The sequence below is a fragment of the Lemur catta genome, chromosome X, assembly GCF_020740605.2.
Source record: "Lemur catta isolate mLemCat1 chromosome X, mLemCat1.pri, whole genome shotgun sequence".
In the NCBI taxonomy this organism is placed as follows: Eukaryota; Metazoa; Chordata; class Mammalia; order Primates; family Lemuridae; genus Lemur; species Lemur catta.
The window spans coordinates 59,690,457-59,702,450 of record NC_059155.1 but is presented as its reverse complement, the minus strand read 5'-3'; the positions used below and the strand labels follow the sequence as shown (position 1 = coordinate 59,702,450).

At 53.1% G+C, this 11,994-nt stretch overlaps 1 protein-coding gene across 4 annotated transcripts; it reads left to right on the top strand.

The window, feature by feature from the left end:
• Positions 1–262: 262 nt before the first annotated feature.
• On the top strand, positions 263–11,424 carry CDK16 (cyclin dependent kinase 16). Of its 4 annotated transcripts, none has more exons than XM_045538509.1 (16): positions 263–647; positions 4,995–5,202; positions 5,800–5,933; positions 6,032–6,157; positions 6,245–6,301; positions 6,402–6,516; positions 7,203–7,297; positions 7,398–7,460; positions 7,712–7,835; positions 8,017–8,137; positions 8,246–8,343; positions 8,421–8,526; positions 8,614–8,656; positions 8,802–8,892; positions 9,962–10,039; positions 10,431–11,424. In XM_045538509.1, exons 2-16 carry the CDS (start codon positions 5,001–5,003, stop codon positions 10,472–10,474), a joined length of 1,497 nt encoding a protein of 498 aa, XP_045394465.1. In that variant the 5' UTR covers positions 263–647; positions 4,995–5,000; the 3' UTR covers positions 10,475–11,424. The 4 variants fall into 4 exon arrangements, with proteins under 4 accessions (XP_045394465.1, XP_045394466.1, XP_045394463.1 ...); XM_045538510.1 differs by having other exon boundaries at positions 10,125–11,424; XM_045538507.1 differs by lacking the exon at positions 263–647 and adding an exon at positions 4,623–4,788.
• The last annotated feature ends 570 nt before the right edge of the window (positions 11,425–11,994 follow it).

The following is an 11,994-nucleotide window of genomic DNA, read 5'->3' as shown; positions in this document are numbered from 1 at the left end:
AGGGGTAGCGAATGGTGACTAGCACGCCAGGTTACTGGATGCTGCTCACCTCAGGGCCACCGAACTTCTGGCAAGATTGGATCTGTGTACCAAACAGCCTCTACACTTCCCCCTGGCGCCGTTTGAGGGTCGGCGCCACATTCCCTTGCAGGCGCGCAATGGCCGCGCCCCCTCCCGCTGCGGACGGGTCTTTTGGTACACCCAGACGGAGGTGAGTCCCCTCCTTCCCACTTCACCCTTTCCCGCGTGCGTGCGCATGCGCGGACCGCGGCGCGCGCGGCAGCTGGGCCGTTGGCTGTTCGGCCCTGGGATCCGCCGCGTCTCCGCGAGCAGTCGGCTCCGAGCCGCGAGCCGCCGTGAGCACTCGGATTCGAGCCGGCGCCAACGAGCCCGGGGGCATCGCCCGCAGAGGCCAAGCTCATGGCCGGCTGAGCGGGACGCCGCCTCCGCCTCAGCCACCGCCGCCGCCGCCGCCTCCTCCTCCTCAGCCGGCGGCGGCCCGGGCCCAGCAGCCATGGCCGAAGACTACTGGGACGGGCGCCTGCGGCGAACAGGAGGAGGAGGTCGCGCGGCCTCAACCCGGGCCGCCGCCCCAGGCGCCGCCGCGCCGGCCCCGCGGCTCTGAGGTTGCTCGCGCGCCCCCGCCGGTGAGCGCGTCCCCGAGTCGTGGGGTGGGGGCTGCCCCATCTCCTACAGAGCTAACCCAAGCCCGGGCACCGCCCGGGGGTCCGGGCTGCAGGGCTGGCAGGTGCCCCCTCCCCCAACGAGTTTCCCAGAATGCACCGGGGCGGGGGGTCATTTGGGGCCTCCCTGACCTTGGCCCCGCCCTGGGTCCCTCCTGGGAGCTGGGGATGGGAAGTGCTATGGGTGCTAATGGGGAGCAGGGTGATCGAAGGACCAGAGGGTGTGTAAGTGGGTAGCAGAGTGGTGAAAGATTCGAGGTTTGCTAAAGGGGACCTGAGCTGTGCAGGGGTTGAAGCATGTAGTAATAAGCCTTATGGCTGTGTAAGGTTTAAGGCCCAATGTGTGCTAATGGAAGGGGGAATGCAGGGCAGGCGGTGGCACCTGAGGGTGTATAAAAGGGGTAGGGTGTTGGAGAAGTTCCAAGATATGCTAATAGGGGTTATGGCTGTAGAGAGGCCCAATGTGTATTAATAGGGGATAGGGTAGTAGAGGTATCACAATGTGCGCTAATAGGATCAGGGCTCTGAGGCCTCCTGTGTGGTGATGAGGATCGGGATGGTGTTAATGCTGTATGTTTGTCCATAAAGGGCTGCGGTGTGTGAGAATACAGGTTGTGCTTATGGAGGGCAAGTAGTTGAAGGACTGCAGGATTGTGTGTGCGCTAATGGGGGTCATGGCTGTAGAGGGTGTGTGGTTGTGGTAATAAAAGTCTGGGTAGTGTGAGGCCCAGTATATGCTAATGGGGTCAGAGTGGTGGAGGGACCTGAGGTTGTATAATGGGGCAGGAGGAGCAAGCGCTGGTGTGAGAATTGTGTATATGTGTGGGGAGGAGGGGGAAGGGGGGGAAGAGGTGGTGGCGAGGGAAGTGCCTTTGCACTGACTGTTAAGAGGCTCAGTGCACTAAGGGTCAAGATGGAGTGAGTGTGTCCATGAACACAGGAACTGTGAGACTCCAGGACATGCTAGGAAGGGGCAGGGTAATATATGAAGTTCTAGTAACGGCTAATGTAAGTTTAGAGCCATAGAGGCACTTAAGTGTGTGCCATTGGGGGGAGAATCAGCAGTGCGCGGTCTGGGATATGCTAATGAACATCAGAACATTGTGAAGACTGTCCATGAGTTCCCAGGAAGTGCTAATGGGGGTAGAGCTGTGGAGGGGATTTAGTGTGTAACAAGGTAATAAGGGGGGGTCAGGGTTATGAAGGGATCTAAGTGTGAACTAACAGGGGTTATAGCTGTAGAGGGGCTGAAGCAGAGGACAGGAGTATGTGATGAGTCAGGTGTGCTAAAATGGATTAGAGCCATGGAGGGCTGAAGAATGCGCTAATAGGGGTCAGGGCTGAATGAAGACCTGTGTGCACTAATGAAGGTCAGGCCATTATAGAACAGTGTGTTTGTGTGTCCCTGAGGAATAGGGCTGAGTAAGGATTCAGAGTGTGCTAATAGGGAGGCAGGACTGTGAGACCCAGTGCATGCTAATAGAGGTCAGGGTGGAGTGAAGGTCCAACTTTTGGAGGGGACAGGGTAGTGGAAGGAATGGAATGGAATGTGTGTAATGATGGTCATAGCGATGAAGGGGCCTGAGTGTGGGCAAACTGGTCAGGGATCTTATCTGCAAGGTTCACTTTGGGTTAATGGGATGCAGGGCAGTGTGAAGGTCCAGTGGCTGCTAATGTGGGTCAGCTATAAAGCGCCCCAAGTGCATGTTAATAGAGGTCAGAATCATGGAGGGGGAACAGTTGGGGGGGGTCAGTGCTATGGAGAAGTTAACCTGCAGCTAGGCCAAGGACGGTCCCAAGAATGGTGGCAAGAGCAACCTGCAGGAGGCTGAGTGTCTGCTAACAGGGTTCAGGTGATATTTTACAGCTTTGAATGCTGATAAGGAGATAAATGGGGAAATAGTGAGTACTAATAGGAGTTAAGATGTAGTGAGGCTTTCTTGAGGGTCCTAGTGTGTGCTAATGGCAATCAGGACAGAATGAGGAGGTTTGTGTTTATGGGAGCAGTAGAGTGTGATGACTGAGTTCTTAGTGGTTGGTGTAGTATGGAGTGGCAAGTATCCTTGAGTATGAGAGTAGTCTGAGGATGGTGTGTGTCCTTGGGGATCAGGAAGGGCATGTGCCCTTTTTGAGGTGAAGTTGTACGTCCAGCTTCTTCCTCCCTCCTTATTCCGAAATCCAAAAAACTCAGACAACTGAAATGATAATATTTAAAAATCTTGCTGCATATAAATGTTCAAGTGTCTCTGTTCACAGGGGCTTGGCTGGGCACCCCCTGCCCACTGTGAGTGTTTAGTGGTACACAGATATTATACCCCATTTTCCTAAAATCCCCCCAAACTGAATTCTGGAACACATCCCACCCTTGGAGTTTCCAGTTAGAGATCATGGACCCATGGCTCCTTCTGCTTCTCTCCCCATCTCCCATTCAACTCTACTTACAGTACCCCGCAGCCTCTCCTCCCATTCCTTGTCACAACATGCAAAGCAACTAGGTATCTATGCCATATGGGGGCACAAGGTAATCTTTGGGAGCTGGCCATGCTTCACCTTCCTCAGCCTTAGGTCTAGTGTTCAGCCTCCCAGGTTGGAATTTGTTCTTCTTGTTATTCTGGGTTCTTTGTAGATGACCTCATCCTGTATTTGAGGTCTTTCTGCTATACTGGTCTCTCTACCCCTCCTGGGGGCAGTGAAGCCAGGGGTGGGAACTGCTAGGGTAATCGCCTGATTTCATGGTAACAGATGACCCATTTCTCTCCTCGAATCCAGCCCTAAGCCTCATCCTCGACCTCCTATCTAGCTCTACTTCCCTTGGGCCCAGGGCCATCTTAGGCCCTGCTGTGAGTCCAGATGGTTCCTGGGCCAGGTCTTTCCCCCTCCTTGCTGGCCCAGTGCCCAGGAGGAAGCAGAAGAAGGCCAGCCTAAGCCTTTTAGTGGCCCCATTCCCTCCAGCAGCCCATCTAGGTCATCTTCCCGTTCATGCCAGCATCACTGGGCCACCTTGTTTGGGGTCATTCATGAGTAGCAGGGATTCACCACCTCAGCAGAGGTTAGTCCTAGGTCCTCAGTCCCCTGATTCACTCATTTCTGCCATGAGCATTTTTTGAGCATCTGCTCTGTGTCAGGTCCTCAGGATATAGCTGTGACCTAAACAGAAATCTACCCTGGCAGAGCTGATCTTCTAGTTGTGGCAGTGAGGAGATAGACAGTACAGAATAAAGAAACCAATAAGTAGGTGGTGTCATTTCTGAGGAGGTGATGAGTGCTGGGGGGATAATTGCCAAGGTGAGGGATGGTTGAGTTTTAAATAAGGCTATTTATGGGGACCTCTTAAAAAATGTGACCTTTGAGCAATGGCCTAAAGGGGAAGAGGAGTGAACTATTTTGAAATTTGGGGGAAGGATGTTCCAGGTAGTGGGAATGACCAGTGCAAAGGCCCTGAGGTGGGATTCTGCTGGGTGTGGTTGCATAACAGCAACTAGGAATGATCAAGGGGGAGGTGGGGCTTAGAGGTAAGAGGGGCCAATGGGGTAAAGACCTGTGAGCCACATGAGGACCAGGGCATTTATTTGGGGTAATAAGGGAGATCTGGTACCTTCTCAAGTAAGGAGAAATGTGACCTGGCTTGTAAAAGTCTCGGCTAGACCCTAGGGGTTCTAAGCCAATCAGACCCTTCCAGTAGACCTGAGGACAGCTGATGTGCATTGAGCCCCCCCCACAAATCCCACCCAGTGGTTGGGTCTGGACAGGACCCTCCCCCCGGAACCCCCTACCTGGCTAGACCAGTGGGGTGGTCCACTAGTTGCCACAACGATGGTTACTGGGGAAGTTAAGAGGGTCCTTGTAGGCACTGCTTAAGCAGTTGGGGGTGATGTGGGGCTGGTGCCAGCGGAACGTGCCATTCTATGGCTGTGCCCGGGGCCGTATCAGTCGCCCCACGGTTCTCAGTGAGTCCGCTGTCCCATCTATGGCTGGGCCCATCCGTGTTACACCCAAGAACACCACCTCTGGAGTCCTCTGCTCCCACGGTGAAGCTGCCCCACCAGAAACCAACAATCTACCACCGCCCTTGCCCTCAGCCAGCCACCCAAGTCTGAAGACCCAGGTGGGCTACTTAGGAGCAGGGTCCCAAGGGGCTGGCTATGGGTTTCCAGAAATCCTGAGTGGTTCCAGGGGTCCATAGTGGTTGGGTGGCCCCTGACATAAGTTCATGTCAGTACCCCCCACTAAGTTGTCATGGGTTTTAGGGAACCCATGGTGGTCAAGCAGATGCTCATGTGAGACCCATTCCCATTCATGCCCTTTGATCAGGTCGCCATGGATCGGATGAAGAAGATCAAACGGCAGCTGTCAATGACACTCCGAGGTGGGCGAGGCATAGACAAGACCAATGGTGCCCCTGAGCAGATAGGCCTGGATGAGAGTGGTGGTGGTGGTGGCAGTGACCCTGGAGAGGTCCCCACACGTGTTGCCCCTGGGGACCCTCGCTCTGGACGAGGCCCACTCAGCTCTGCACCAGGTGAGTCCACTAACTGCTCCCTCTCCCCTGCCCCCAGGCTGGTTCCCAGGTGCTACCTCCTGGCCAAGTTCCTTTGACTTAGACTTGTGTTATTTTCATTTTCCTTTATTTTCTTCCCTTCCCTACCCCCCATGTACTCTGTTCTTTCCTTTATCTCCCATGCCCTCTCAATACCCTCTGTCTGTTTGTCCATCTGTGCCCCTTTCCTTGGCTTTATGCCCAGGCCCTAGGGGGAGGAAGGTGCCTTGACTGTCTCAGCTGCCCCAAGGCTCCCTTTGCCCTTCTCCTGTACTCTGCAGGGGTCCCCTCAGGCCTTCCGGGCCTTCCCAGGCCCATTAGCTACCTCTGATACCACCTACCTACTGGCTCTGGGTCAGCTACAGCCTCAGCTTGATCTTGGAATGGGGTGCTCCACTGGGTGCCTTTTGTTGTCTTGAGCTTCCCTGGGCCCCACTATCCTCTCTCTGAGGGACTCCAGGCTGCTCCGGGGGCCATGTGCACACATGTATGTGATGATGGAATGTGTTGTGTGGGGGTGGAGGTGTCCTGGGGTTCCTGACCCCATGTGGCCTGCCCTCCCCCTCTCCCTGCCACCAGAGATTGTGCACGAGGACTTGAAGATTGGGTCTGATGGGGAGAGTGACCAGGCTTCAGCCACATCCTCGGATGAGGTGCAGTCTCCAGTGAGGGTGCGCATGCGCAACCATCCCCCACGCAAGATCTCCACCGAGGTGCTTAACCCCCTGTCCCAGTGGTAGATGAGGTGGAAAAGGGGTTGGACCTGAAGAGTTGGAGCTCATGGTCCTGTTTCTCCTGTCTTGCATGCTAGGACATCAACAAGCGCCTGTCGCTACCAGCTGACATCCGGTTGCCTGAGGGCTACCTTGAGAAGCTGACTCTCAATAGCCCCATCTTTGACAAGCCCCTCAGCCGCCGCCTCCGGCGTGTCAGCCTGGTGAGCATATTCTGTTCCTGTTCTTTCCTCCACCTCTCCCAGTCCCTTCCCCTGAGCCTGCTTCAACCTGCCTCCTTTAATCTACAGTCTGAGATTGGCTTTGGGAAACTGGAGACCTACATCAAGCTGGACAAGCTGGGTGAGGTGAGAGAGATAGCCAGGAGGCCCATGGAGGGAATGGGGGTCAGTAGAAACTCCCTGCAATCTCTTAGCACCTCTCCTGTCATACTTCCTCACACTCTAGGGTACCTATGCCACAGTCTACAAAGGCAAAAGCAAGCTCACAGACAACCTTGTAGCACTCAAGGAGATCAGACTGGAACATGAAGAGGGGGCACCCTGCACCGCCATCCGGGAAGGTATAGACCCATATCCCATGTGCCCCAGGCTTCTCGGACTCTCCCCATGGTGCACACACACATACACACACACACACACACACACACGCACTCCATGGTGAGAATAGAGACTGGGGGTTCTGAGATCCCCCCACCCTCAATACTCTGGCCTTCATGAGAGTGTCTGTCACCCACATATTCAGGTAATGATCAGAGTAACCAGAATTTCATTCCTGTTTGGAGAAAAGGCAGATGAATTGCAAACCAGGTACTCGCTTTGGTTCTGGGAACATCCCTGAAAGTGCTCACCAGTTACTTGCCACAACAGTTTCTAGTCAGAATATCACATGGAATGGATTTGAATTGCACAGAATTTGAGTGTGCCAACCCAATTTCACACAATGCTGCAGGCCCGTGTACTGAAAGTTGGAGCAAGGCCCCTTCCCAGAAACTAAAAACAGACTGAAGATCAGGTGTCACGAGCCTGGGGCTGTAATCCCAGGTTCTTGCTTGATACTCTGAGCCTTATTTTCCACGTGTAGAACACGGAGACACAATTTCTTTCTGGCATAGGGTGGGTTAGAGCCTTTGGCTGTGAGGCAGTACCCCAAAGTGCCTGGGAAAGAAAGAAACCCTGGGCTCATCCCTATTTATGCTGAGGCTGGGACCTTGACTCTTCCCTCATCCCACTCCCATGCTTCCTGTAGTGTCTCTGCTCAAGGACCTCAAACATGCCAACATCGTTACGCTGCATGACATTATCCACACGGAGAAGTCCCTCACCCTTGTCTTTGAGTACCTGGTAAGGTTGGGTAGCAGTGGGTCCCAGGGTGGGAGGTGGCAAGATGGCCAGGAGCCACAGGATGTAACCCTCGTTGCTGTACCACCTCTTCTCTCCTCAGGACAAGGACTTGAAGCAGTACCTGGATGACTGTGGGAATGTCATCAACATGCAGAACGTGAAAGTGGGTATAGGGCAGGGAGCAGGGGCAGAAGGGGGGCCCTCACCCACTCCACCTCACAAATCTCCCAGAAATGGACTTTTCCCATTTGGCTTTTTTTTCTGGGAGCCCTTGGAGGGCACTGGGACCCTGTCCTCTTGTGTGTGTAACAAGGCTCTGGGCTCAGTGTCTGTGTTTGGGAGGGGAGCAGTGCCTGCTGGGGGTTGGGCTCGTGGATACTCTTTGACCTCTGCCTGCCATTCCTGGGTCCCCAGCTGTTCCTGTTCCAGCTGCTCCGTGGCCTGGCCTACTGCCACCGGCAGAAGGTGCTACACCGAGACCTCAAGCCCCAGAACCTGCTTATCAACGAGAGGGGAGAGCTCAAGCTGGCTGACTTCGGTACTGCCAGCCTCCCCCTTCCAGCCTTACTATCCCAGCCTTCCTGCTCCCCGTGACCACTTAGTCTCATTCCCCTCAGCCTTTCCAGACTTTTCCTAGGATGCCCTCAGTCCCAGCTGCACTTTCCCCAGACTTGCCCACAACCTCCTCATTCTGGTTGCCTCTCCTCTCTGCTTCCCAGGCTTGGCACGGGCCAAGTCAATCCCGACAAAGACATACTCCAATGAGGTGGTGACACTGTGGTACCGGCCACCTGACATCCTGCTTGGGTCCACAGACTACTCCACCCAGATTGACATGTGGTGAGGACAGGTGGAAGTATGGCAAGGGATGTGTGATAAAGGGGGTGGTTTGGTCATAACAGCCACGCAGCCAACTGCCTGCCTTTTGACTGTGCCCTCTCTGCCCAGGGGTGTGGGCTGCATCTTCTATGAGATGGCTACAGGCCGGCCGCTCTTCCCAGGCTCCACAGTGGAGGAACAGCTGCACTTCATCTTCCGCATCTTAGGTGAGGAGGCATGAGCCCTAGGAGCTGGGGGTACATGCAGGGAGGACCTGTGACATGTTAACTCCTCTTCCTGCCAGGAACCCCAACTGAGGACACATGGCCAGGCATCCTGTCCAATGAGGAGTTTAAGACATACAACTACCCCAAGTACCGAGCCGAGTCCCTTTTGAGCCATGCACCCCGGTGAGGCTGGTGGGTGGGGCACATGGGCATTAGGGGCCAGAGTGCCCAAACTCAGTTTAAAGCAGGTTCTCCTTGTCCTTGTGGTAGAGTTGATAGCGACGGGGCTGACCTCCTCACCAAGCTGCTGCAGGTGAGACCACCTTCCTGGGTCAGCCTTGGGGGTAAGGGATTCCAGGTGTGGGGGAACAAAGACCCCCCCACCATAGGGTCTGAGATGGGCAGGAAGAGAGACCTACTCCTTGAAGATTCTAATACTCCCCTCCCTCTCAATTCAGTTTGAGGGTCGAAATCGGATCTCTGCGGAGGATGCCATGAAACATACATTCTTCTTCCATCTGGGGGAGCGGATCCACAAACTTCCTGACAGTGAGTGGAGCTAGGGAAAGGACCAGCCAGTGCAGGGACTGTGGGGAACAGGATTGCTGGGGACAGCTGGGTGGGTTGTGTAGGGTTCTGGCTATGCTGTCTCAAGCAGGGGGATATCCTCGATCACATATGTGATGGGTTGTGTTTATTATGAAAAACTTAATTTTTAGTTTTCGTTTCCTTTTACCTTTCATGAAAGTTTTCAAACATACATAAAAATAGATGCAATAGCCCTTTATCTTTTTTTAAGTAGACATTTCCTTATATATGCTAAATACGTACAAATCTTAAGTATACAGTACAGTGAATTTTCCAAACTAAACACACCCATGTAACCAGTACACAGATCAGGAAACAGAACGTTAGAACCCTCCTGCCCCCAAGCTCCCTTGTATCTCCTTTAGTTATTCCTGGTCACCTCAACTACCATTTTGACTTCTAAAAGCATAAATAAGTTTTCCCTGTCCTTGTACTTTATAGGAATAGAATCACACAGAATGTTCTCTTTTTATATCTGGCTTTTAAAAACTTTTTAATATGGATATTTTCAAATTAAATATAATGGACAAAATAATGAGTCCCTAAATACTCTAACAAGTCATCAATTTGTGGCCAATCTGGTTTTATCTATATTCTGATTATTTTGAATCAAATCCAATCCCATATATCATATTTATCCATAAATAATTTCAGCATATACCTCTAATAGATTTTTTAAAACATAACAGTATTATCACACCTAAAAAAATTGGCCCACTTTCCCTGTCTCCCCACTAGATTAATATATAAATCAAATCCCAAAACATCGTCCCTCACCTAGACTTAACAGGTGGTAACTGCAATACCATTAGCATACTTGACAAAATTAATAATGATTTCTTTGTATCATGTAATGGTCCATATTCCATCTTCCCTAGTTGTAGCTGGTTTGTATGTGGAATTATTTGACATATGAAAGTCAAGCCTCTCGAAGGGGCAACTTTTTCTAATTCCCCCAATGGGATCATATGGGGGCTGGTCCTGGATGGCTCCGTGGGTCATTCCACTTCTGTGTCTTCTCCACTCACAGCTACTTCCATATTTGCACTAAAGGAGATTCAGCTACAAAAGGAGGCCAACCTTCGGTCTTCGTCGATGCCTGACTCAGGTAGGTGTGACCCCTTGTCTTCCCCCTGCCCTCTCCACCTACCTGCTTGCCCAACAACAGCCATCCGCTCTGCTTTCCCCCGCAGGCAGGCCAGCTTTCCGCGTGGTGGACACCGAATTCTAAGCTGAGTTCTAAGCCACAGACCGAGGCCCCAGCAAGCAGCAGCTGGAGGGATGCCACACCCCTCACAGGGCAGCCCCCAACTGTATCATCCCTGCTTGCTGCCTGCCTACCTGCCTGAGCCATGTTCGCCTGCCCACTTGTCCCCTGCTGCCCACTCGAACACCCGACCACTGGCCTGTCAACCCACCCATTGGCCTGTCTGCTGGGTGCTAACAAAGCTCTCATCACTCCTTTACCTGGTCTGCCTGTCTGTTTGTCTCTGTCTCAGTAGTTGCCGGCGGACAGCATGGCCGTGCCAGCCTCCCACACTGAGGCCAGGCCTACCCTTCCTCATCAGACCTTACCCAGGACCACTACCCCACGGCCAGCCAGGGTTCCGGAGCTAGCCCAGGCTGGGGATCTCAACTCAGACAAGATGGTGGTGATGCCTTGGGTCTGAGGCATCCCCTGTGCCTGCTTTCCTGCCTGCCCCACCTGCCTCATGTTGTGTGAGCTTTTTTGTTTGTTTGTTTGTTTGTTTGTTTCATTCATTGTTGTTTTTTTTTAATTATTTTAAATGAGGTTTTCATTTTTTTAAATGCAATATCTCTGTATACAGACTGGCTGGGCCCCACCCCCTGCGTGTGGCCCTCCCACAGTATTTTGTGCAATGAAGCCCCGCTCCCAGCCTTTCAGAGGCAGGGACACAGCCCCTATTTGGAACCCTGACCATCACCAGACCCTGGGATCGGCTATGGGAAAGCATGCCACAGCCACTCGCCTTCCTACCCCCGCCTGCCATCCTCAGCTGCAGGGGGATCTGGGGACTACCGGAGACTCTGGGAAATGGACAAGGTGGGGGGCCCCACTCTTTCCCTCCTGCAGTCCCATAGCCGGGGCCTCCTTCCTTCTCAGGGTCTCCCCAGCCCAGCCCTCCTGCTCCCATCCCACTCGGTGCTGTTGAGTAGGGGCCCTGCTAGGAACTGACCAACTCAGTGAGGAGCCATAGTGTATATATGTACACAAGCAGGGTCAGAGGGGTATGTGAGGGGTTGTGCCCAGGTGTTGCTTCCTACCCCTAGGGAGGGTGAGACAGGGCAGGGACAGTCTCTGGGGTCAGTTCCTGGATGGGTGGTTACCTCCCCTTGCTCCACCCTAAGCCCTGGGGCCCTGAAATGGGGTGGGAGGGCAGGGGTGGGAGCCCTCCTAGTGGGGTTTGGTGGGTTGGGTTCCTGAATGCACCATAATCGCTGTATGAAATATTAAAAAGTCTAAAGTGAAAAGCCTGATTGCAAATCCCTGTGGGGGGATGTATTAAGGAGTGTATACTTCAAGCTGGGGTGATTACTGGGACCTTGGAGAATTCATACCTGGTCCCCATTGTCTAGGAGAACACTGGGAATGGGCCCAGGGACACATGAGAAGTATGAAAAAGGCATCCATCCAAGGGATTACACACGTAGCAGTGGAACATCAAGTTGAAGCAGGTAGGGCAGGCTGAATAGTGATGAGCTGAATCAAGCAGAGAGGGAAGTTAGATTTACCTTAGAATATGAGGAAGCCAGATAGAGGGTGTAGAGAGGCTGTTTGAAAGATACCAGAAGGTCTAATAGAACCAGGGGCAGGCAGATGAGGCAAAGAGACTCAGTATGACCACCACATATCTGACCAGAACACCACGAGGAGGTCTGATTGGAGAGGGAATGTGAGAGAAGGGTAGAGGGCAGATTTTGGACCACTTAGTGTAGGTATCCTTTAATGCATAGATCAAATTCAGGAGTGGGGCCATAGATGGAGCTGAAAGTTTGCATTATTGGTGTCTAGGAAGTAATGGAAACCTTGGGTGTGGGTGA